The sequence below is a fragment of the Callorhinus ursinus genome, unplaced genomic scaffold, assembly GCF_003265705.2.
Source record: "Callorhinus ursinus isolate GAN/ISIS: 27379988/994484 unplaced genomic scaffold, GSC_fseal_2.0 scaffold11, whole genome shotgun sequence".
Classification (NCBI taxonomy): Eukaryota; Metazoa; Chordata; class Mammalia; order Carnivora; family Otariidae; genus Callorhinus; species Callorhinus ursinus.
This window is the reverse complement of record NW_027397073.1, coordinates 7,153,886-7,181,843: the sequence shown is the minus strand read 5'-3', so window position 1 is coordinate 7,181,843 and position 27,958 is coordinate 7,153,886. Positions and strand designations below refer to the sequence as shown.

The following is a 27,958-nucleotide window of genomic DNA, read 5'->3' as shown; positions in this document are numbered from 1 at the left end:
TTTCCATGCCTTCATCAGATTGGTAAGATGATGCCATCACAAGATTTTGGTCAGAGTTACTGGAAACACCCCAGGGGCTCATTCTGTGGTCATGACAATGGACCCTGACCGATTCCTTAGATCACCAGCTTACTGGAAGGTCCTTACTTAACCCTCCATAAGGAATGAGTTCTGCACTACAAGAAGACATGCTTCCCCTTTTGCTTTCAGATGCAGAGCTTCAGCTTCTCACTCTCCTGTCCAGTGGGACTCAGAAAATGGTCATAAAAGGGGCTAACAATCCTCCATATTATCTTTACCTGTTAACACCAAAGCATCTTATGTCAGAGGACAGTTTTGGTTTTGGGGGTGCATGGGAGATTGAAGTAGTAGTAAATTTTGAACTAGAACTCTTTCTGAGAGATTCACTAAGATTCAAATCGTTGAAGAAATGATTAAAGCTAGATGTGTAAGCAAATGGTACCTCCAGAATTTGTTCCCTTTTCACGGAGATCATTCTTGTTCTTAGAACCATCAGACTCCTTTGAATGCTATTACTAAAAGCATTTATAGGTCCTCTGCCGCCCATGTGCCGCATTATCAAGAAAATTTTTCTTGTCTTTGTGATCGAAGCTATTCATCAGAAACCACATCACAAATGTGCCCTTATGATTCTGCCTGGTGAGGCTGAAATCATCAGAGATGACAAGGCCTCAAATGCCCTGAAATAATTTAATTTTCATGGATCTGTTACACACACACACACACACACACACAATATGAAAAGAAGTTCCCTTTTAAATTTGGTTTTTGTGTTTGTAAGCTTTACATGTGTTATAAAATGCCCATAGGTAAGGAGCAACTGAGAAGACATGAATAATTTTTTTTAAAAAAATGAATTTTCCTAATATCTTATCAATAATAAGTAAATAAAAGCAGAGGGGCATTGTCATTATTAACTTCGGACCTTGTAACATTGCAAGTAATTTAAAAGCCTATTTGCAGAAGGACAGCCTCCCATAGTAAGAATTACAGTGTATCCTTTTAAAAACAGGATTTGGAATGCTCCTATTTCCAGTAATTTTTGCCACCTGGTCACCAGAAGAACTCTGTGTAGTTTAAGGACAAATAGCGTCAGTGTTATTACAATACCAGCAAGATAGCAAGACCGCTTTAATGCCCCGAACACCAATAGCAGGGCTGGCTGCATGCACTGCTGTCCAAAGCTATCAATCCTATGGTCGTCCTAAGCTCTGGTGGACAGAAAAAAAAAAAAAAAAAGGAAAACAGATTCTCATGTAAAACTGCTTGCTTAGAAAACAAAGAGTGTTTTCCTTCTCTATTGTCATTCTACATGCTCTTGTTAGTAGAAATATACATAATAAAAGCAAGTTAAACTCACACACTTAACAAACTAAAAAACCTCACTGTTCCAAGAACAATAAACCTTTTGAACAAAAACCATTTGAAAACAAATTCTTTTATTTCCTTTTATAATGTAAGATGAAAAGATATTTCTGAAGAAGCAGCATTGTCTTACACTACCCCTATGAACAAGCTCAAGGGGTGGTTTTGGTATCTTTGATGGAAATTTTGTGATGGTGTCATCTTATCAATGATGAAAACATCTCAGGGAAAGGCAAAGGGAGAGGAGCACGAGAAGAGAGAAAGAATGAAAACTAATTCAAATAGCCATGAGAAATTAAGGGAATTTGCCCTCCTAGAGTTATGGTGTATCACAGAACTTACCCAAGTAAGCCCCTGAAATGATTTTTTTTTTTGTCTAAATAGTTGCATGAGTAGGGAAACACTATTACATTCCATCAATTCCAGGATGCACATTTTTTCACATTTTAACATCCCTCAAGTCAAATATGAGTTACAATTTAATCGATAGCTCTATTCTTTCAGAATGCTGCATAAAATAGTGTTTTGTCTTTCAGTTGATGACATCTTAGAGTGTGCAAAATACTGTAATACTTGTTTTAAGAAGTACTGTGAAGACACTCAGTTGTTATTCCCAAGGGTAGCCAAATAATATCTTTCAATTCAAGTGCATATATCTTTCGAGACCACGAGTACCATGGGCTCATTTATAATTTGGTGAAGAAATGAGAAAGCCTTCCAGAATGGACTCTCTATCCCAGGCAGTTTGGCTCTCCTTCTAGTGAAAGTGTTCTTCATACCCACATTTTACAGGAATTTCTATCTGCTACAAAAATTAATAACTAGTTTTCCTACACTGAAAATTTAAAAAATTCGAAGCAAAATACTCTGATGAGTAGTACACAGAAAATTTTTAACATTTTTTGCAATTTCTTTTCTAGGTATATTCAGAGAATTTTAAGAAATTCTAGGAAAAGTTTAAATGTGTGATTTGTGATTGCAAGTGGTGTGTCACATTTAATATATAAGAATATCTGCTAATAAATTCATTCTTCAAAGTTCTAGTCATGATTCTGTTGCTCAGTTTTATCAATTATTAATCACAAGACAAGAGCCTTCATTACTACGGACAATGGTCAGCTCCCTGCTGGGAAATGCCATTTGCATATTTGTGAAATTTTCTTTTACTGGTTGATAGACACTGATTGTAATGAACCAACACAAGCCCAATTAGAACAAATGATTGTAGTTGATAACTAAAGTGGACCTGTGATCCTAATTAATCCATTTACTTATTGTTGTTCCAGTGTCAGAACACTAAAGAAAATGTAGTCTCTAAACACACAGACACAAAGAAAAATATTCATTTCTGCGTAAATGCACAAATGAGATGGAAATGGGGAGAGGTCAGTGTGTAATTTTTCTAGCAAGTGGTGCTGTAACACAATATAATAGCACAAATTTTATTTATATCATGTTCTTTTTTCTTAAAATTTGTCATAGATGCTCTAGATGTCACCTCAGAAAATGCATTTCATATATATTTTTTACATTTAATCAACTCGATTAGTGTTGATAATGTGTAAGGAAAATGACTGCCTGACATAAAAGAGTACAATTTTCATATTAAAAAATACAATTTTGTTCTTTTATTTCCATTGCTAGAATCAAAGAATAATGAGGAAACTCTATACAAATGATTTTCTCTCTTATCTTTTTAACTATGAGAGTCTTATTTATCCATGGGCATACAATCTGCTCACGGCAATTACGAGAATGATTTCCTTAAACCAAAACAATAGATTTCAAAGGTCAATCAAGATAATTCAGCATACAAACATATAATTATGGCATATACACAGACATCCCAAAGAATCAGACCGTGTTCTCTTTGGGACAGTACTGTAAAATAGAAGGAAAAAATGTAGACCAGTAGTGGGCAAACCAAAATCTACAAAATTGACGTAAGAATCACATGGGGAGTTAATTAAGCTTACTTTCAAAAGTATGAGCATAGTTGTCAATTTCTGGGGTGTAGTCAATGAATGCACATGTAGTAGTTGAAGCCGGGCAGCACAGTGGCTAACTAACCAGGTAGACTCTAGAGAAAGAAAGAGCTGTGTGACCTTGTGCAAGGCACTTACCTTTGCTGTGTCTTAGTTACCTTTTCTTCAAAGAGGGAGGGAAGGAGCAATAATAATATCTACTCAGGGTGTTAGAATGCCAACTAGTCTTGAGTAAAAGCCCAGGTATTAGCTAAGTCATAAAATGGCTGGAAAGAAAAAAATTATGTTTTATTTTCTAAGTGGGTAAAATTTTATAACCACTGTTAAAAGTTCATCCCAGCTTTCATTATGTGCAGACATTGGAAATTAATTATATAAACTTTAATACAGCCTCTAGATATTTCCACATTTCAAAATCAAAAGATAGTGAAACATTTTATTTACAACAGCTATGAAATTTAATGTTCCAATATGTATTCATCCTGTTTCCTATATTCAGAGGGTAGCTCTGTAAATGCATCCACTTACAAATAATAGATTAATAGATGAGTAAAGAATATACATATACATACTACATCAAAAACTAATAATGTATTGTATGGTGACTAACATAACATAATAAAATAAAAAAATAAAAACATTACTGATGACAAATAAGAATGGTGTTCAAAGTATTTATGCATATGTTTGTAATAATTTCTGCTGTTATTCTAAAGCTCAACTTTTTTACACTCCGTGAAAGTATTGTGGTCAATACACAGTTTAAACATATAATGATAACTTCCATTTTGGTTCAAGTTTAAAGAGAATAATACTCTACAAAGTCCAATTCTAAATGACATCTAGCAACTTCCATTAAGTGACTCTATAAACAATGTAGTGTTCGTTAGTCTTGTACCAACTCACCAAGGTATCTTCTAATTCCTTTTCATTTATCTTGAATAAAATGGAAGATTAAGTGTGAGTTGTCCCCTATTGAAAATTAAGTCAAGTCTGTGAAAAACCAATTGCCTGTAAACCTTCAAACTTCAGAGGACTGTTTGAATAAATCCAAACAGTGCCAAGCTTGGATGCCTAAAGGTCTCTGGGGTTTCTATTTCTATACAGTTTTCAAGTTTCATGAGCTCTTTCCCAGGAACAAATAAACTAAAAGTTCTCAACTCGGGACTCTACTTGTATTCACCATTTCCTTATTAGGCAGCATGACTTTTGTGTTTTACCTCCACCATACATCCCACATGTCACCTCGGCGTGTCCCCTGACCACTTGGATACTTCAGTGCTGCTTCTCCACGGTGGATTTCCTTACCCAGTCTGTCTTGTCTCGGACATACCAGTGAACATGTTGACATATCCACTCACATCTCTTAGCTCTTCATCATACCGGGAAGGCTGAGACTGGCCTTTCTTGGCTTATGTTATGTGTGTGGGCAAACACACACACACACACACACACACACACACACACACACACACACACACCCCACACCCTGCCACCGGCACTGCTCACCATCTCCCATCTGTGTCCCCCCTCTCCAACCTGCCCCTACTGACCATCTATTCTTCATATTCATATTTCTTGGGTTTTGTACTTCTATTAAGCTCTTAGACTTGGATCTAAGACGGTGACTGCCTTCATTGCCATTTCTTCCATAGTTCAGTTTGGACACATTCCCACGTCTTGACCGCATGTACCCACAAACGCCCCTGTGTCAGCCGCCTCTCCCAGACAAGAGTAAGCCAGCAGTTTCTACCGAGTGCTTCAAGTGGGACAAACGTTGTGCTCTTCACTCTAAAAGTATCATCTTATGAAATATTTATAACAACACTTGAGGTGGATTATATTAAGTCCAATTTAGAGATAAGGAAAAATTGAGTCTTAAAAAAAAATGTGTGTTACCTGAGGTCAATTGACAAGGCAGCAATGGAGTTGGGGCTTGCTAACAGGTGTGCAGACAGCCAAGCCAGCATGCGTGCATGTGTGTGTGACAATTCCGGGACTGGGCCGCACCCACTGTGGCCTTCTGCTCTCAACATAGGGGACAGTCATGTGCATTCCTGCCTTGGTCCAGTGGAATTGACCCAGTTGGTACAAATTCCCTCATATCTGCTGCCTGAAGAAGGGTCCAGTAGTTGATTTTACAGTGAACTGTGGTGAAGAGGAAATGACATTGCAGGGACCAGGGGCAGGCTGCCCCCAAATGTGCCACATTGGCATATTGATTATTTTGAATTAAAGCTACTTAAAAAAGAGCATTGCAAGAAGGACGCTCAGACCCTCCTATGTCCCCTTGAAAGCAGGAAAGAAACCTCCCACGTGAAAGGCACCCTCCCTGTTCCAGGAGACAGGGAAGCATTCTTACCACCAGAGATGGGGAATTCAGAGCTGAGAAGCCTGTGTCAGCCCCTCTTATTACTTTTTACTAATTTACTACCATAGTCCAAATTCTGTTTAGAGTTCCTTATTAATGGAAGCCCCCGAAGTTAAGTTTTCTTTGTCCTGTCAGTTCCTCACAGATTTATTGTCTCTTTGTCTAAAAGTATAAAAACTTCCTGCTTTGATCATTTCCTTGGGTCTCAATTTCGTTATTGGGCCTCCATGCACACGTAAAAATCTTTGAGGTTTTTTTCTCTGTGAACCTGTCTCAGGTAAATTTAATTTTTAGTCCAGCTAGAAGACCTTGAAAGGTAGGGGAAGATTTTTTCTTTCTCTTCAACATCATCGTCTTTGATGCCTCAGAGACATCACTCACTTCTTGTGTCACCATGAACAAATTATGTTATCCCTCTGAGTCTCATTTTCCTTGTCTGCAAAGTTCAGATGGCATAATTACTGACAATTTGTATGGATATCAAATGGAACAACATATGAAACCAATTTGCACATTGTCAGGCACGTAGGGAATGACTCATAAATGTATTTATAAATGCTGACTTTTTCCTCTCCCAGTTGTTGAGATCTGTGTCTTTAGTGCAATATGACTTTAAATTTTCTAGTCAATAAATGGAGAGATACAGAGCAAAAGTAAAATTAATAGGTTAGCAGGTTTTTTGTTAATATACAGATGAATTTATGTAGGGGAACACAAATTAGCATTAATGTTTATCACAGAGGGAGGCAGAGTCTCAAAAACAGCAAAGGAAAATTGCAAAAGGCAATAAGGTAACCTGGATAATTATTTTGGCAAAAGCAGGAAAAAGTGTTGGTGGCCAGTACCTTGACAAAAATTACACCAGTTTTCAGGACCTCCCTGCTTTTTCTTGGCAGGGTAGGTGCTTTCAAAGTACAGAGCTGTATTTTTGCATATTGTAACATGTTGGAAAGGAAACTCATTTTTCCCAGGAAGATCAACATCAAAGTCCAAAGGGCAGTGGACTCAGAAATCAAGAGAACTGTTTTCTATTAGCGGTTCTATAGTTGGGAATTTACCTTCAGCAAATTCCTGAATTTTGGGGATTGTGATGTTCCATCTGTAAAATGAGAACTGCTGGTCTCTCTAAGAAAGGTACAAACCTCGAATTACATGGCTCACAGACACGGTAAGCTTGGGCTTCCTCCAACCATGGCGACCTCCAAGTAGTTAGACTTCCACAGTAACTCAGGACAGGTGGAGGGAAGGAGAATCTGCCTTAGAGGTCATCGAAGGCAGAGCCAAAACAGACAGTGTCATGTCTAACTTCCATTATTCATCAAAGCAGTGATCAGTCAGCCCCGATTTAAGAGGAGGGAGCCCAGGCACCCTGTGTTTGAATGCAGCCATCTTCAATCCTCCACAAAAGTAATGCATATTTAGTGTTCCCAATGACACGACTCCATTGAAAGACATGGAGCAGAATGGGCTTGGTGATCTGTGAGCAGACCTGATGCCTTGTTTTGAACAATGACTGAGGAATGGATTCTCTGATGTGTAGAGGAAGATTTAAACATCCGAAGTATGGTGGACAAGAGTTGTACCTTGGACAGGGATTGGGAGAATATGGACATTTGCGTTTTCAAATATAGACATTTCACTTTTCTGAATTAAATATTGAAGCAGAATAAAAAGGAACTAAAGAGACAAGGGAAGAAATAGAAGGTTAACGGTCTCCTGTAATCTGAAAACAAAGAAATAGAGACACGAGGCAAGGAAACAATAGAGGCCGATTCAGATGAAATTTGTATGGAGGAAATTCTCACCTTATTTATTTCCAGGAAAAAAAAAATATGTTTACTGTGTTTCCATGATGCTTAAGACTGACCATTTGGAAGAAATGTATGTCCCAGAATTTAAAAAAAAAATAGAAAGAAAAGTAATTTGGGAAAGAGGAGTTAACCACTGGTGACTTATTGTATGCTAATAAACAAATATTAGGAAAAAATAAAGGGTAGACAGAAGTGTGATTAATATGAGATTCACTTTATGGATTAATTGGTGTTTATTAATGGGCATTGCTCACACTAACTAAAGATGCTGTGTGTTGAATTTAGTTTATACCTCACATGAGAAATTGGCTTTCAAAATGAAAGGCTCTTTGTCCCAGTGATAATTACATAAAATGAGCCTTGCCTCTATCGCTTACAGTCATGGATATCCAGTGTGTCTGTGGGTACCTTCTTCGCAGGCATAGCCCCACCCACAGAGATTCTCCCAACTGTTAGTTCTGGGGTAAAACCAGAAGTGTGTATGGCTAAGAAGCACCCCAAAGATTCTGGAAAGCACTGCCCTATTATAACCCAAAAATTTGGCTTCTCCCCCAGAACCCCTACCTACCAACCATGGGATGTTCGTACAGTTAGTACATCTATTTTCCCAATAAGAAGGAAAATTTTGAAATGCACCAAATTTTGAAAAATATAAAAGTTGGTTACAATGTTTGCTACTTGGAGGCATCTTTTTAAAAGAATACCTTCAACAGGGCTAGACTTTTAAATTCACTGAGTAGGGCACGTGAAATGTGAAATCAAATGTGAAATCAAATAAATATGTTCACACCCTTTAGCTTCATCTTCCATTAAGTGTGAAAACCTCTTAGCTTTATAGGGCTCTGAAGGGCCTGTGACAGCATATCAGGTGCTTTCCTGACAGCGTCTTGGAGGAAGGCTGTTCACACCGGATGCAGAATATGGCAAGTCTCAGAGGCAGGGCGTGCAGTGGGAAAGGGCCAGACCACGGGGAGTATACAGGTCTCTGAAGTTAGGCTTGACAGACATGATCTTTCCCGCTCCCACTTCTGCCAAGTGTCAGGTATTAAAAGAGGAAATGTGAGGTTTTATTGATTAGAGGATTGCCCATTGCCTGTCAGAAAGTGAACATTTGCTCAGATTGCGTCAGAGAAATGTGTACTTAGACCACATAAAATTATTTCTGGATATTTTTTTTTAAACCTGGTGTGAATCAATAAAAATATATTTCTCTCTCGAAAATGCAATGTAAATTATTGTTCTCTTTGAACTAATCATATGCGTGGGCACCTGAGTGACATTGTGTTGATCTCTGGGGCTAACGTTAAAATTTATGTTTCCAGTAAGAACATATGCCACACTTTCACCACAGAGCTTCTCAGGGAAAACACGTTTTTAATATGTAAAATATCCTATTGCAGGAGCACAGAAAAAGATCCATTTGAGAAAAGATCCATTGGGTAAGGGTGGGAGGAGGTGTCTGGAAAAATTGTAAGACACTGAAATGGGTGAAGAGGATTAATGGTGTCTTGTGTTGGGCACCATTTGGGAGTATCTGTATCTGAAAGCACTTGCACCTCCAATCAGAGTTATTTTATAGTTCAATAAATTGCAGAAAGCTGATAGTAATGCAAATAATTCTTGTTCATAGAAATGCAAATATACTTGTCTGGTGGGTACAACTGGTTATTATTCTGGCTGTTTACCAGCATTCCTGATTGTCTGTATGCCCTTTGAATTCTCCTTGGAATCAGTTGTACTATCTTTTTTGTTCCTTCTAAATTAATGAATGAGATCAAATTGTCTACAAGTGCTCATTTCATATGTTTGGAGTCATAATTTTACTTTTTTTTTAAAAAGTTAACCTTAAACAGCAAATTAGGCAGGTATCTGTTACAGATTCTGTCATATGTCCCCCAAATTTAACCCTCAACTTATTTTTTTATTAAGATTTTATTTATTTATTTGAGAGAGAGAGAGAAAGAGTACAAGCAGGGAGAGTGGGAGAGGAAGAAGCAGACTCGCTGCTGAGCAGGGAGCCCGATGTGGGGCTCGATCCCAAGACCCTGGGATCATGACCTGAGCCGAAGGCAGACATTTAACCGACTGAGCCACCCAGGTGCCCCAACCCTCAACTTCTAAAAGAGCAGATTTCATCCTAATATTTTACATAAAGCCTGACACATCTCCTTTTTCTTTTAGCTTCAGACAAGCTTGACTGAGCCAATGACGTTATCCAAATCAATATCTCTTCCTCGTAGCGCGTACTGGCATCACATCACTCGTCAGAACAGTGTTGGAGAAATCTACAGTTTGCAAGGCAAGTAACTTGAAAATAATAAAGCAGCACCTCCATTAGCCTCCTACAGGTGGGCCAGGAGTCATGCAAATTGCTTTGCTTGCTTTTCCTCCTTTTTCATTTATCAGCTGTCATGGGCCACAGTGGGAGCTCTGAGATTTACCGTGGCTTTTCTAAAGCTATCACTTCATAGACTCATGGTAGAAATTATCCCAAAAGTCACTAAGGGCTGAAGACCCTATTTGGCACAGGAACTTGACTAGGACATTATACAAAACATATTATCAAAAGCTACAAGTAGCTGGTACTGGGGTCTGTTTCATGCCGTTTTACAAAGGATTTCTTTCTTAGCATCCTTTTTTCTAAATAGAATTAAATATCCATTCAGGAGGCTGATTTCAGGCTCTGTAATAAAATGCTACATAAACCTACTCACAGAAGTCTTACGGTTTATCCAAAACCTTGACATAGAAATAATTCTGGAGGGTGCAAGGCAGGAGACAAGCATGAATACTTTGCTTCTGTGTATTTCCTAATGATGAATGTATAATCAACTAAAATGGGAATGGTTTACCAGATGAATCAGATTGATAGATAGCAGGTATTTCATCAAAAGCAGCACAAACCTCAGCTTTGGCATTTTTTTTCTCCTATTCTTTCCCTACCGTCTTAAAATGAATAATCTTATCCTTCAGATAAAATTTTTGGCGACAAGCAGCTGACCAAGACTGAAGGAAGTGGGAACTCGGAAAAATAAAGCTAACAAAACACATTCATCCAACAAAGATTTTTTGAGCATTGAACATAATAGGCACCCAATAAATATCTGGTGAAGGAATGACTGGTATGACCTTCAGCACAGTTAGGCATTCAGAATGTTTTACCATTCATACTTTAACTTTTGCTCATATTAACAACACTAAGTGTTTCAACAACAACAACACAATGTTTTGGTGACAAGGAAACTGAAATGCTGCATTTCTAAAGCAATCTTTGCTTGCCAGAATTTCCAAACTAGACTAATGGAATTTGGTCAGTGGGAATTAATGATTAAAGGTATATTCTGCAAGGAAAAAGAGAACAAATTTGTTGATGACAATTGCATTTTATATTTTAAATGAACCCTCTTATGGGTAGTTATTACCTTTTTGTGTTGTTTGTTTTCATGAGAAAATCTTGAATAGGATAAGGAGTAGAGGATTGAAGGGACTCTTGACAATCTTGTGGATCAGAAAGAGGAGACACATACCTCGCTCTTGCTTCCTTCTACAAATGCCAGCAACCACACGCTAAAACTGAGTCATGATCTTGGGATTAGAAATAATTAGAAAATACGCCTTTAATGTAATGTTATTTTTATTTAAACATAAACCTATATATGAAATGATTGTTGAAAAACAAAATTCAACTGAGTAAATTTTACATATCATATTGGCTTTATTCAGTGATTCATGAGCAGACAGCATGTCACCCAACAGATAGAAAAGAGGTCTGAGGAGCTACATATAAAAAAAGACTTAAAGGCAAAGGGAGCAGGGACAAGGATGTTCTACTGGCCAAGCATGGATCTGGGGTAGCAATGTCACTTTCCTTTAGGAGATGGCAGGAGTCTGTCGGACCGATGACCTCACTAGTACTGACCAGGTAGTTCCCACTGATTGGTTTAAGATTCTTTTTCTGGGAGAGATGAAACTGTAATTCAGTTATGTGCTAAGTCTCAGGTGGGCATTATGGGGCTTAGCCTAAGTGACTCTATATTGAGCCTGTTGTCTTGTTTTTAACAATATCGATATTTAATGAAGTAAAAATAAAACCATGGGACATTTTCATGAGGAAATACAAATGAGCAAATTTCTAAGCAAAAAGAAAGTCAGATGTTAATACAAATAAGTTCAAAAAAGGTTGGAGCCAATGAAGTGATAACTTTGGGTTTCGATAAGAGTTTGTTCTGTAATTCCAGCAAATGAAAGATTGTTGTTTTCATGGAAGTGTGTGGGGAACTTTTCTCTGAAAGGAGAGCTGACATTTAGACTGATGCACAACATCAGAAATAATTTCATATGCATCCAGCAAAAAATGCCAGAACACATTTAAATTTCTCAAAATATCGATGAAGACTTGCAGGGGGACAGTGTTGACTTACAATACAATAGAATCAATAACAGTTTGGACACTCTAGGATCTATCTCACAGATACTAATTTCCACCAAAGGTAAGGATTTAAATGCTCTATCAATTATGATGAACAGTTTGCCTGTAAAGTCTCAATAGCACATTCTTCCTTGGTTGATTGTCGTTTTGTGTAACAAAGGAATATGCATCGACTAAAGTTGAGTACTACAAGTCCAATAAATATAGAGTGTATTTGATGTAAACTACATTTCTCTCCACTGTGGCTTTATTTTTATATCGTATGCTTCTTAGAGCAATATGTTTTACCATTGTACATACCCCTCCTTTTATGGTTATATCTTAGAGAGGGAGATATAGAAAGATGGATAGCTAGATCATCAGTAAGTAGATTATATAGAGATAGATACAGATATAAACTTGTTAGTGATGCTTTGACAAAGCTGATATATTTTACTCTCCTTTTGTTCTCTTGAGACAGTCAAGGCAAGCAGAGGACAAGAGTCTTTTGACCATAGTGTTTTGTTGTTGTTGTTGTTTTATTGGTGTGTAATTGGCACAGGCTTCACCCTCATGGAATCAGGGCATGATAAAACTACCAAAACAGGAAATAAAAATGGAAAAAGTGAGCCTTAGCCCCCCTTCTTCATACACATCTGCATGTGTTTTCAAGAAACTACATTTGAGCATTTGAGGGCGCCTGGGTGGCTCAGCTGGTTAAGCGACTGCCTTCGGCTCAGGTCATGATCCTGGAGTCCCGGGATCGAGTCCCGCATCGGGCTCCCTGCTCAGCGGGGAGTCTGCTTCTCCCTCTGACCTTCCCTCCTCTCATGTGCTCTCTCTCTCTCTCTCTCATTCTGTCTCTCAAATAAATAAATAAAATCTTTAAAAAAAAAGAAACTACATTTGATGTTTCCAATCTGAGTTATTTTATAATTCAATAACTTGCAGAAAGCAAAAGGAGAACATAGTCTCATTTTCCAGAGCCAAAGGAAAAATGGGTGATGGTGGGTGTGACATCGTCAAGTAAACTGCAGGTAGCACTGAGGAATAAAAATGTGTCTTTAGAATTTTTCATCGTATTTTCTACATTCTAACTGTGAAGCTGAGATCAATATGAATTAAATTCAGCAGGTTTTCATTCAGAAGGTAAAGGGGAAAAGCTTTCTATATCTAAAGCTTCATAGAATGGGATTCATTAAGAAGCAGCACATGTACTAGAACTGAAAAAATATTCATGGTGTGAAAACAAATCTATTCCACATTATGACATACCTATAACTTCAATTGCCTGTCACCCTCAAAACTGTGCTTGCTCAGGTTTATTGGATTCATTTCTGTCATCTGTTCTATAACTATAGAAGCGAGATTCTCTCTAAAAGACCAATGTATCAATACTGACATCCTGCATTTACTTTAATGTTTGGAAAAGAAGTGCAGTATAATCTACTAAATCTCTCCATGCTTCTCCATGGTGCTCTGAAAGTGTATGTTTTTCTGGTTTCTGTCTTGTGCTCTCTGAAGTCAAAAGACTAACAAAAAGAATAATTCGCTTTAACAAGTACAAGTTAGCTAAGGACTAGGCAGCTACTATGGAAAATCCCTCCCCCTAAGGGGCTTGTGAGAGACTGGATCACATCACCTCTTCTTGCAGAAGATGTGAGTGAAGACTTTTCCTGTTCCCGATTTTTGCCAGATAATAAGGATGATTAGTTTGTATTAGAAAGTAATTCTGTTTCTATTTCTCTGACCTATGCACTTATGAAAAATGTTTGCGTCACAACACGTTGTAGAGATGCTATCTCTAGACTTAGGGAAACCATTTACTTCAAGAGAAGGAAACATGATTTTGAACTCTTGACTCAAAAGTAAATGCCACTTGTTTAATATTGCTAGAATTGTGATTTTGGTTCGAAGACCTTCAGCAGATGTGTCAAGAGTATGAAGAACACTCAAAAAAACCCAAAAAGGTGAGAGGGGGTTGGGGAGGAAAAGAAAAAAGAAAAGAAACAAACAAAACCCCATAAGGAGTTTAGAGCTTTTCTTTGGAAGGTCATCACCTTGACTTGTAGTCACTGTCCTCATAACTATATGACAGATTGTGTAGCAGGGTCTTTAAGTCAGGATTTGTGAAGACGGCAAAGCATTTATTGAAAATGACAAATCAATCTAGTAAAAACCACTGATGGTCCCAGGCTCACTGCAGGCACTCATCGAGCCTTTGTTGAATGCAAAAATGAATTTAAAAATGCATTCGGAAGGACAGACTACCTTGTCTCCTCCCTGAGGAAAATTCGCACCCGTCCTACAGAAGGAATCATCATGTCTGGCCCTACACACAGCCCACCCTGTGCACCCATCTTCCCTTTGCACACCCTTTGGCTTGTCTGCTTCTTGCTTTAGGATTGCCTTGAGTCCACAGATATTTGCTCCTGCTGGTCTTTACTTGGTAAACACAGATAGCGCTATGAGCTGCCATCTCTCTGTCCCCATAACCCGAGAGCTGGCTTTCAGGCTTCCACCAGCTATACTGACACGAAGGGGGGACAAGAATGTGGGCTGAAAACGGTCCCCTGGTTAGTGGGCTTTGGGACGTGTGCTATCCTTACATTTTCCCTGATACATATCATCACCTATTTTTACACAAAACTATATGGGATATACTGTGACTCGGTTTGGAGCAGCTTGAACAACCTCACTGCATCAAAGGTGGGGAGGGTGCCGCTTGTAAAAGTGGTAACTTTTGGAGTTGTGCTTTCATTAACACTGATTAATATGCACCTGCCAACTCTACCCTCTCTATGTCAGCAATTAAGCTGCAGACCCCCCGAGTCAGCACAGCGCGCACCTGATTACACAGAAGGCAGTTGATGCTCACCAAAAGGGCATCGGTGGCTCCAATTTCTCAGAAGGACAGGATGCAAACAGGCCATTAGAATTAGAGATAACCTTCAGAAAACAGTAAATAGAATTCTGACATAGATTAGGGAGGTAAACCAAAGGATTTACTCACTCTTCACTTAACTACGACCCTCTGTCCTTTCCTGCCCATTCGGTTTCAAGTTCACACTGTTTGTAAATCATTTCCACTGGGACCTTCTGTTTAAATTTTCATCATAAGATGTTTTCCAAATTGCAAAGCTAATAAAAGCCTTGTATAGCAAGTAAAAAAAAAAAAAAAAAGGGAAAGAGAAAACTGCACCAATGGTAAAAGGAGCCTGCGTATGTTCAGTGTTCGATGTGTTCCGCCCCCGCAAGTGGTAGCAGCCAGATGCCTCACACATCCTCCGGGAGCCCCAGCCCGCTGGTGGCCATGTGCCAACAACCCCCAACACATCAGCCATTTGCCAGAATCTACACTTTCTAGTAAACCTTCTTTATGAGCAGTTACTGCATGTCCTTCCCTTAGAAGCGTAAGGCAAAGACAGCAAATGCCTCCCTGGATATCAATTTTTAGAGATAAATGAATTGATCGCTCCCCAAAATAGACACCATAAAAATGCTCCGAATGTTCTCACTGTGAAATATTCCTCCCACGCCACAATCATCCATGATCATTTCCTCTTCCATGCTCCCAGATGTTTTTGTATAACTTTAATATCACGATGTATTTGTTTATAAACCCTCTTCCTCCATTCGTTTGTGAGGTAGCAACTTCAGATGATCTTTATCCCCATGGCTCAGCCAAATTTAGGGCTCCATCGTTGTGAAGAATCGCCATCTGTAGGTTAAAATATTGAGTTTGGGAGTTAAATAAACCTGAATTTGAATGTCAACTTACCACTGCTGAGTTGTGTGGCTTTGGGCAATTTACCCATCTTTCTAAGCCTCCTTTTCTTCATGTCTAAAATGAGGATAATAGTTCCTCTCATGGCACTTAAATGAGATCATCCACATTAGGTGTAAACTTTCAATAATTATTAACTATCGTCAGTATTTCCACTGAGAAGTTTCTTTCTCTGACCAAGGGAAGTATGCTCTCCTATTCCAATATTTTCTAGTATTTACTTTAAAATATTATTACAGAGTTTCTACTATAATGTGAGGAATTTTGTTTTGTTCTAAAGACTTTATAAAAGTCCAGCTTTAAGAAATGGTTTCTGGCTTTTACAATTGTAGAAAAACTAAATCTAACTCTAAACCTAACCTTTAGTTTTTAATGGAAGATAAAAAAAAACAAATGTCAGGCTTAAGTCTTCAGCTATTTGTTTTCTTCCCATCGGTGAGTTTAAACAAGACATTTATGCCTCAAACAGATGCATCCCTTCTCCCAGGCCTTACAAGGCTCAGTCCAGGTAGCCCAAGGAAAATTAGACCCTGTTTGTCAGGCCAAGAAATTTCAAATTCCTGGAAGGAATTTATTCAGCTCAGTGCAGAGGAAGTGCCCCCCCCCACTCTCTCCCCCTCCCACCCAAGATGTATTCTTGCTGATCAGCCTACCCTGACTTGGGGAGAAGCCTTTCTGAGAAATTTCTTCCTTCCTCCACTAAGGTAGACTAGTTTTGCTTAAGCCAGTTATTCCTTAGTTTATTCTCTCTTGGGATACATTCTCTGGCTGGACTAAAGGTGAAAGGCAAGATTTAGATTGTTAATTAGGTTCTACTGACATAGCACAACACAAAATCTAAAGACAGTGCACAGTGTAAAATATAACAAGTCAGCCATTTAATCACTATTTACCAGATACATAAAAGGAGTAGAGAAAGATAGATAAAGGTAAAAGACTCAAGACTTACCAGATGTTATATAGGATTAGAGTAATCTGCCAGTGGTTTATTAAAATAAATTGCTTCACGCTTTCAAATTCAAACCTAAAATTGAAATTTGAATTAAACCTGAAACCCGGTCTCTATACTTGATTTTTTTCCCTCAAGCTTCCCCCGCCCAATTCTTTTAAATATAATAGGTAACACATTAAGTTCAATGTTAATCAAACTATCATGGAAAAAATACATATTCCCTTTTATTCAGTAGCAAATAAACCTAGTACAAAATATTAATTCAGGGAAAGGTTAATAGAGCCATGACTGAAGCTCAGCTGTCTTTGTCATGTATGTAAGTGCATGTGCACCCACGTGTACACACATACACAAATGTTTGTGCATACGCACACACACACACACACACACACACACACACACACACACAGAACCATACCGGCTTATTGCTGTGTATCCATAAATTGTACCTATTAGGCTACACATCACAAATTGTAAAATACATAGAAGAACCTACAGGGGAAAAATGTTCAATTATATTTTTCTCCCTGACCTCTGTTTCCTGTTGTTGTTTTTGTTTTTCTTTTTCTTTTTTTAACTTTAGCTCTATCTCCGGCCTTAAAAGTAACACCCTATCCCTGGTTACAGGCTTAATTGTATTTCGTCTGGTTTTTTTCTTTTATTGTCCTTTGTCTGCCAAGCAGAGAAAACAGCATCCTGAGACTTGGTAATGATTGGAGGATTAGAAAAGATAAGCAACATCAGGAATTAGTATCATTGAAATGATACTTGCCAGAGAATAAATTGTAGAGTTCATGTAGATTTAGTCCTGCATGTGACCTTCAATGAAGTTCTAGGACTTACTCTACTGCCCTATAAATAATAGATGCGGATTGAAAGTTTGCTGCTACAAACTTTAAACATCTGATATTTAAAATCTAAGAGCATGGTTATATAAGTTTATATAAGAGAAATTTATGTTAAGAATTAAAGACTTGTGCATATGTGTTAATGCCTATATTTAACACAGGAAGAATAGTATAGTTTGGGAGTATTCTTAGAAATTTTTGGTTGCCATTTCTATATAATACTGGTTTGGTAAGGAGATTAGGATCTTCATTTTATTTTTCTTAAATTATTCATAATACAAGAAGAAGTTCAATGCCAAACTTTAAGTGATAAGTCTTTAACACATATGCTCAAAGATAAAAGATATATGACCTTAAAACAAAAACAAAATTTCTTACTGACAGCACAACTCTGTGAGAGAAATTGTTCTTATCTTTTCATTCATCAGAAAATGCCATTCTTCCAAATGAATTTGGCAAGTGGCTTCTCTGGTGTGCGATTGAAGAATGGCCATTGTCCGGGGCCCTGTCATACGCACTGTAGAATTCTGTCTGTGTTCAAAAGAGATGTTGGCTTAGAACGCCCTGTGTGTGTATCTGTAACTGTGATTAACACCATCCTGATTAGTGGAAACTTTTCTTTGAAAATAGTTCGTCATCCATGAGTTCATTTATAAAATATTTTGAAGTTGTCTAGGTTTTTGATAGTAAAATGTAGTAGTATTCTTAAATGCGCACACACACACACACACACACGCGTGCACGCACACACGCACATAAAACCTCACATTTTTTCCAAACAAACAGATGAAGGAAATCCTAGAGTACGATCCAGTTTATTTTCCAGCATGCCGCTACATTACGGTTATAGCTTCTTCAGGGCACATTAATAAATTAAAGCATGTACAAGTGAAAATCACAATATGCTATTCGTTTATAAACTACTACCTATTTCCTGGACTCAGCACTGACTCCATCCCTCTGAAGTCATGAGACACCAAGAGTCCAGAAATCAGAGATGTTATTCTCGCTGAGTAATTCACAGTCACCTACCTGTGTTTAACCACATTCAACAAATACCCAGGGGGAGACAGCCTCACTGGTGTCAACAGAGAAATGCATGGTCTGAGGCACTAGTGAGGAAGTGTAACATGTTCGAAAATTCTTTATAGGAAGGAGAGGGATATTTTATTGCCCAATCTGCTACCAACAAGATATGATGCTACCTAATTTCACAAATATAACCGTATATAAACCACACACTCTTGAGAAGGTAGATTGTTATGGATGCAGTTTTTATAGATGGAGAAAAGGCAATATCATTGTCCACTTATTTACTGAGCACTTTATACCATGTCGTGATAGATGATCTTCCCAACAACTGTCTGAAGTAGGTCCTATTATTGTCCCATTTTACAAATAAGCAATATGCCCTCTCCCTCTGCCTCTCTCCCTCTGCTTGTGCTCTCTCTCTGTCAAATAAATACATAAATACAAATAAGGAATCGGAAATGCAAAAAGAACTTGCCTAAGGTCCAAAAGTAGTATTATCAACCCACACAGTCTTAGTTTTTCTAGCCAGAGGGCCACAAGGATAGGTAAGTTATGTAACTGCCCCAGGGGAACAGAGTGGAAGGCAAGGTGGAATGAAACATTCAAAAACTCTAACCCTTCTGCCCAGTTACATTCTCTTTGAACCATAATCAAGGTTTATAAGAATTCTTCCTCTGAAAAGCAGGCAACAGCTATTCTCAAATGTGCTTTAAATGAGACAACCCAGATGGAAGCCATCGAGGCAATTTGTGGAAAATCCAGTGTTCAAAGTCAGGTTCGATATGGCTTGGGCACTGCTTTTAAAAAAATTTCATATAAAAGCCTCACTTCTTTTGTGGAACAATTTAAAGCACATTGCGTATGTAAATCAGTTGGTTTAACTCCTGAGAGTTGCTATTACTTTTCATTATTACTTTTCAAGTTTTTTAACTAAGTTTTACAGCAGGTTCAAATGTGTCTCCCTCAATTCCAAATTCTTCAGAAATGTCTTATTTTGGAGATTTCGAAATCACTTTCCCAGGAGCAAATCCCTTTTATTTCAAGCCCTTTTCTCCCTCCTGAGTATTTCCTTCTCTTTTCTTCAGGCATTCACGCTGACATGCCTAGTCGCCTTGTTGTGTTGTTAGTTCATGTGGTTTCCATCACAAAAGTGTAAATGTCTTCTTAATCAAGCTTCATTTCCCTTAAATAAGCCATTTTTGTGTCTTCCATTGAAACTTGATTTTTTGGGGATTATTTCGGAAAGCCTGCCAGAATTCCAAAGAATGAATACTTGACATTTAACTGAAATTAATATTCAAAAAATTTTATTGCAAAATAAATACATCCTCATTAAAAAAACCCAAGACACGAAGAAATACATGGATAAAAAGTTAAAAATCACCACTAATTCTGCCATATATTGTTAACCTTTTAGAATATAAGTATAGCAATATAGATAGAAATTGAGATAAGATTCATATATATTTACAAAATTAAGATCATACTTTCTATGAAGTCATTGGTTATATTTTTAAGTTGTATATTATATTAAGAACAAAGTCTAATTAAGTGATATTTAAGGAGTATATAATATTCCATTGCAAAACCCTAATTTATTTAACCAGTGCTCTCTTGTTCAGTATGTACATTATGTGCTTTTTACTATTCTAAACAATGCCGCAGTAAACACATCTGTATATAATTCTTGATTACTATAATATTTCCAGAAGTGGAATTTATATCCTTATTTTTTCATCAACGTTTACCATACTGTGCCTAGGCTTAGGGGATATATCTCATTTACAGAGAACAATATAGATGTGGTTTCCATCCCTAATATACATCCAGTCTCATAAGAAATACAAGCGCACATCCCATCTAGCAGAGATAGTAGTTTGTTCACTTATTCAACAACTACACATCAAGTTGCTTTTATATGCTATTTCTATGTGGTTGGGGACACAAACATGAAGAAGAGAAAGAAGAGACTTACACGCATGAAAGTATATGCCAATAATAACCAAGTAAATAAAATAATAAGCAGGTTAAATTCAGACATTGATGAGCATTACAAAGAAGGTATATCAGAATCATGACAAAGAAAGTGAATTGGCCATTAAATTTCCTGTAAGAAGTGATGTTTGAATTCAGGTTAGGATGTCAAAAGCAGATGAGCCTATAAAATTTTGAAAAAGAAATTGTAGGCGTAGACAATGTCATCAGGCAGAAGCAAGTCTGGTATATTAGAAGGAAGAGAGGTACATCTGGATTGGGTAGAGCACGGGGAAAATGGTACCCATGGGCAATGGTGAGTAAGCAGGACTAGATGACGAAGGACCCCATAGCAATCCACAATAATGGCAGTTATTGGCTCAACCTAATCATTCTAGTTTTATATGTGAATAATCTCAAAGGTTCCCAAAGGAATGTTTCATCAAAGGTTCAGGAGTATTACATCTTCCTGCTGGATCATTCTCTTTTATAATTATCAAATGCAGTAAAATTCTTTATCCAAACTCTGTTTTGCTTATCTTCCATTTACTTTCAGCATTTCTGTGTCATTATAGATGTTTTATGATTAAAACAGGCTGGACTTTTAAAACTCAAAATATGTGTTTGTTCTTTTATAACAGGAAAATTCAGTCATCTTTATTTATTTTGATTCTACATATGATGTTTTTCCACTCTTATTTTATTATTTTGGTTTGTGATACTATTTATTTACTTCTTTCTCCTTCTTTATTTTAGCTACTTTTAATCACATTTTACTCCCCCCCCCTACTTGTTTGGAATTACATATATTCTCTTAATAGTTAACTTAAATTTTTAGTATATACACTTTTTTTTAAAGATTTTATTTATTCATTTGAGAGAGAGAGAGTACAAGCAGGGGGAGTAGCAGGCAGAGGGAGAGGGAGAAGCAGGCTTCCCGCTGAGCAGGGAGCCCGACACGGGGCTCGATCCCAGGACCCTGAGACCATGACCTGAGCTGAAGGCAGATGCTTAACTGACTGAGCTGCTCAGGTGCCCTTTAGTACGTGTACTTGACCAAAAAGTAAAAACAAATGTAAGGTATAAATGTAGTTCCATTTCTCTTTTTAATTCCTTTCATATTTCACACTCCTGTTATCTGGTTGGTTGGTTGGGTTTTTTTTAAAGTAGGCTTCACGCCCAGCATGGAGCCCCATAGGGGGTTTGAACTCTCAACCCGAGGATCAAGACCTGAGCTGAGATCAAGAGTCAGACACTTAACCAGCTCGAGCCACCCAGGCACCCTCATGTTATTATTTTATTTCTCTCTTCTTTTGAAAACACTCCAAATTTAATTTTTAATTCTATTATTATTTTTATAGTTAGTGCATATTAGATCTACCCATTTGTTTCACTGTTTCTTTGCTTCTGTACTTCAGTCCTTATTTCTGAGTTCAAATTCTTTTTCTTTAAATCAGTCATTATTTGTTTTCTTCAGTGAGCATTTTATGTTTAGCAACATCCATGTTTTGCAAAGACGAATTAATTTCATCTTTATTCTTGCATGATATTTCAGTTGGTTATGGAGTCCTTGGCCATTTGAGGATAGTCTCACCATTTTCTTGCTTCATTTCCTGCATCTGGCCTCATTTCTTGAATGACATTTTAGCTAGTTGTGGAATTTTCAGCCACCTGGAGAGTCTTCTATCCCATTACACTCTATGCCGTCTCATTTCTGTCCAGATGTCTGTCAGTCTAGTTGCTCATCTTTCGTAGGTTAACTGTCTTTTCTCTGCTTTTAGAAATTTCCTCTTGCATTTGGAATCAAGCAATCTTACCCTTATGCCTCAAACTATGAATTTCTTTTGAATTTTCTTGTTGGAACGCAATATATTTCTTCAACCTGACAAGTCCTGTGGTTTGTTTGTTCTGGATAATTATCACTATTTATTTAAATGTTGTCTCACTCTCCTTTAGGAATGATTATTAAATTTATGTTTGATATTCATGTTCTGTTCTATGTAACTAACAATATTTTATACGTTTCATCCCTGTGGTATCTTTGTGCTGCATCTGAGTGATTTCCTCCGATCATACAATTCACTCTGGATTCACTCTGCAGCTGTATCTACATTACCACCTCCACCATCATTGATGCTTTTAATATCTAAAGACTGTAATTATTTTGTGAATTTCATTTACTCTTCTTTCACAATGGCTCATTCTTTCCTTGTGATTTACATTCCTCTTAAATATTTTTTTTTTGCCTTTCATCCCCTGAGAGTCTCTTCTATCTTCTAGAACACACTTTAATCCCTTTAGAACTGCTCTAGCATCCATGTTCATTCTGTTATCGTGACTGCTGACTCGGGGTCTTGAAGAAACATTCACTGGGCATGCTTTAATATCTGATTATGAACTCATCTTCAGTAAGGATTGCATTTCTGTGATAATCTAGTTGCCCCAGGAATGAAAATATTCCCCCAGAGTCATTTCACGTTGTTTATTAGGTTGAACCAGTTGGAATTGCCACTGTTGTAGGTTGTTACTTCTAAATAACAGTAATTTCATGTGGCTCAACCTAAAAAAACAAACAAACAAAAAAAATAAACTGAAAACTTGACAATCATAATGAGTTTTTTTGAGTAAATACGTTTGATAAAAATTGTTAGATAATATGAAAAAAGTTTCTGAAGAAATAGAAAAATGAACAACATAAAACAAGCTTGAGCAAAAACCAAAATCAGAGAAAACATATCACTCTTAAACATCCATGGAACAGTAATGAAAAATATGTGAGGTCACAAAGTGTATAAAATAATCATAAGCCCAAATATATACCATGTGCCCATGTTTTCCTATCTTAATGTAATAAACATAGAAATCAATAATTAAAAACCAAAAAGTCCTATACTTTTGGACTTTAAAAACCCATCTATATGATCTTGAATCAAAAAAAAGAAAACACACAATAAGAGAACATAGAAAATATTGGAAATTTAAGATAATAAAAACACTACATCAAAACTTATAAGACAGCTAAGTTGGTAGTTAGAGGAAATGTTATGGCCATAAATATCTAAAATAGCCTTAAATATTTGGAAGAGAATAGGGATGGAAAGTTAATAAGCTAAGCACTCAACAGTATAGGTTCGATGAGGACAGTACCAAAGAGAAAAAAATTCACCAATCCCACGTATAAACATGGATACAAAATGCATTAGCATGGCCTAATTATATTTATTCCAGAAATGTAAGGATCATTCGACAAGAAAATATTAGTAAATGATCTCATATTAAGAAATTGAAGCTAAAATCTATGTGATGTCCTCAATGGGTGTAGAAAAGTATTTTTTAAAATTCAGTACTTTTTCATAAAAAAAAAAAAGAAAACCTGCACTCTAGGCTAGCAGGTGATCTTTTTCACCTGAAAAATAGCCTTTACCAAAAATCTACTACAAATACCATTTCCTGAAATTTAAGAACAAGTCAGGAAGGTACTCTATCATGATCAGAACAGAAATAGAGATTTTTAAAACATGAATATTGGATAAGAAGAAATAAATTATTTGAAGATAATATCTTTCGTCAGAGAAAATCTAAGATGAACCACAAATCATGGCATCTCCACCGAAAGAAAACGGCACACTATTTTTACTGGAGGAATGAAGGTAAGAGATAAACACAGATGAATAAACACAACACATATAAACACCACACAAGGAATTTCAAAGGCATTATTCTAAGGGAAAGTGGCCAAACACGAGTCCATTGATATGAATTTCTAGAAGAGACAAAACTACAGTTACAGTGTTCGTAGGTACCAATATTAGGGGATGGGATGGTTCAGAAAGTTATGCAAACCATTCAGATGAAACGTACTCCCAAAAAATCTATATAAGACATGATATCAATTTCCTTCACTCCTTCTGTAATTATCATGGTTCTTTAAAAAGAGGGGAGATATTCTAGTGGTAATATATATTAATCACTATCTTGCAAGTGAATTTTTCTTAACACATTTATTTTTATAACTATTAAGAAAAATGTCTTACAGAGGATAACTCTAGAATTAGAGACTTTTTAATAAGTGATGCAGTCTCAAATTCTCAGATTTATCTCATAGAAGTAAACTTTTTATTAATTATATTAATTTTAAATCTAATATTCTCACTAAGTCCTATTATTTATGCTGAAGTTACCCTTTGATTTCTATGTACATAAAGTACTTAGCAAAGCACTTTTTCAGCTATAATTCCTTAGTAAAATTTCTGACATCACCACCCTCTCTTTTATCCAAGCTTGCAACGCATCAGTCATGTTCAATTCTTCCTTACCCAACAATCAGTTGATTCAGTACTGTTCAATGAGCATTAAATGCCAACCAAATGCCAGAGCTGAGCTAAGCTCTGGAGATACAAAGACAAATCAGAGCCCTTTCCTGCCTTGGAAGAGCTCACAACGGTGTGCGTCTGCCTGGTAACTTATTGACTCTGCAGTACTTCTGATGCTAACCTCTGTTGGCCACTTGCAGTCGTCTGAATTCAGCCCAACCAATCCCAGCCCCCTTCGGTCTTCTCTTGATCTCTCTCGTCTGCCCTGTTCCAGTGTTCTCCCCGCAGCCTTCACTTCAGAGTCAAAGTGACCTTTGCAAAGGCCAGGTCTGATCCTGTCATTCCCCTGCTAAAAAACTTCAGTTGGAGACTCCCAACAAACAAAAGGGGGTGCCCTAAAACTCTGCCTATTTCCCCAGCCCCCAACTCTACTGAAATGAAGAAGCAACATTAAAACAGGGGAAGAACATTTTCTCCTTGATAATAATGGGAAACGGAAGCTTCATTCTCAGACTATTAAAAATTTCTGCTAAAAACAGTACCAAATTTTAGTGAAGGATATGCAAAACTGGAACAAATCTTTCCAGCCTTTGGTCAGGGTCTGAATTCCCGGAAATGCACATAAAGACTCTCAGCAGTAGGATTTTCTTTTAAGGAAATGTGGGAACTCACACGGGAGAAGGAAATACTGAACAACCAGTCTTTGGGAAAGAGAGGACCAAGGAAGCTCTAAGATTCAGGGAGCAAAAACCATGCCGTCACTGTCGGGACATGGTAGCCCCAAGCCCCGCTGGTCTGTGTTCATCTCTATTCAAGAAGGAAGAGGGAGAAATGGGTGAAGGGGATTAAGAGCCCACCGAGTAATTCTTGGAATTGTTGGATCACTATATTGTACACCTGAAATTCATGTAACACTGTATTTTACCTATACTGGAATTAATTTTTTTTTTTTTTAAAAAGGAGGCTCTCAGTCGCAAATGCAACCTTGCACGCACACATCCTATGAGAGATTGCCTCCTCAAATGGTGCACTCTGGGCCAAAAGAAAAGAGAAAGTGAGAAGCAGCCCCCCATGGGGTGCAGTCGGCTAAACCAGGTGGCACATGAGATGGGGCTACTGGGTAAATGCACTGACACACCATCCTAATTTTCTTGGAGTCTCAGATTACTAGGCAGCAGAAGCCCCTGGGGTGAGTCAGAAAGAGAAACAAAGACATCGAGTTTTGCAGTGTTCCGCCAGAGAGGGTGAACAGCAGTCATCGCTTGAAACACAAAGGTCTGGGAGGCTTTATAGACCACCCCAACCTCCAGACTTGCCAGATGTCCAGTCAAAAGCGAAACCTGGACCTAGCACCAAGGACCATCCAGTTCGGTCAGTCTGAGATGATAAATCCAAATGAAAGGACTTCTTGCCCCTCATCTGTCGCCCCTCCCCACACCTCAGAAGAAAGATAAGCTCTAGAGACAGCTGTCTCATTCACCAACAAGCCAAAGCAGAAAAGCTTCCACACAGGATCTGTGAGTACACAATGCAGATAGTTTAAAGGAGAGAGAAAATTAACAAAGGGAAAATGAAGAAAAATTCTTAAAATACTTCTCTATACACTCAGAAAGTAATGAAAAGATGCACTCTTTGGAGAACAGTTGAAAAGAGTTACAAGAAATCCAAGAACAGAGAAGACAACCGGAAAGATATAAAGTGGGTTAGAGCCCTCAGCAAAGTAAATTAAAAGGAATGAAAAATCCTTCTCACAAATGAAACTATCTTATAAGCACTTAGGAGTCCAGTATTTGTAGTGGAAAAAGCCTGTAACAACTTCAGGAAATAATAGACATGGATAAAGTAACAAAGAATTGGAAGCAATTAGAAAAGGAAAATAATAGAATATGTGTATGACATATATTTTGCATATTTACCAGTATATAAATAATAGTATACACAAGTATATATGCCAAGTACAGAATTGAACAGACAGATCTTCCTAAAATGGCAAATAAAGACAAGATGTATGTAAAAATTTTGCTGAAATAAAGGAAGACTTGGTTCTTAGCTCAGGTTCTCTGCCAAGATGGGTTGACACGTGCGAGTTAACTACACGGTGATTTCCAGATACTGGAGGAACACGTGAAACAAACAACAGAGACCATCACAGTAAATCGCATGAGAAGGACCCTGGAAGAAACAGAGACAGTGAGGAAAGCACACTAAAACCGTGCAGAGGAGCAAACTTACAGACAAGGCAATCAGTGCTAAAGTCGGAAGTTTGAGAACAGACCTGCAGTCGCTGTAGATCACATGACTGACCTAAGTGGTAACTGGATTGGTGACACAGGCACATAGAACAAAGACTGCTCCAAAAATGCAAGTAACTGCTCTGAGAGGAGAGTGGCAGGGATGGGTGTGAGGAACGGAGGGAGTGGTTAAGAGAACTCAGTCTTCATACTCCATAGCAGGACGAAAATCCTTAATGTCTGAACACGAAAGATCAGCAAATGCCAGTTGAAAAAATAAAATAAAATAAAACTTTTATTTAGGATTATGGCGGCAAGTATCAGAAGAACAAGCCTAAAGGTCGTGACTGCTTCCCTGTGGAGATCCAGATAGCACTGCCTTTATTATTATATCATCTTTGTTTTTGACAGAACTTCAAATCCCACCCCCTAAGCCACTGGGACTGGTGGGGAGCAGACTGGATAGAAGAGTTTTTCCTGGCTCAGTTCTGCTGTATTTGAGTGTGTTGTCAAAGTCATGGATCATCTGTAATTTCAAGAATTTTTAAATACAAAACTCAAAGGAAAGAAAGCACTAGATGCTTATTGCTTTCTGAATTATCCCCAGGCTCTTCTTGGATGACGGTTAGTACTTCACACTCTGGCCTCGCCTGTCAGTGCACATCTTCTTCCTCAAAAAAATCCTCTGTCAGGGATGTAGCTGTCCCACATGGAAACATACTTTCTCATTTCTACCCTTTTTATGTTATTGCTTCTACCACTGTCTTTTCCCCATCTCTACTTGGGGTTTTGCTACAAGTCCTTCGAGGTCCAGACAAAAGTGCATTAATCCTCTTTTCCTCCATATAGACCCTTACTTG

The 27,958-nt window shown here is 37.6% G+C and overlaps 1 protein-coding gene across 2 annotated transcripts in view; it reads left to right on the top strand.

The window, feature by feature from the left end:
- Positions 1-27,958, top strand: part of DOK6 (docking protein 6) — a 368,967-nt gene that overhangs the window by 284,928 nt on the left and 56,081 nt on the right. For both annotated transcript variants that reach the window (XM_025886885.2, XM_073898065.1), the window contains exon 7: positions 9,735-9,852. In XM_025886885.2, coding sequence (XP_025742670.1) covers positions 9,735-9,852 — 118 coding nt within the window. The remainder of the gene's footprint in view (positions 1-9,734; positions 9,853-27,958) is intronic.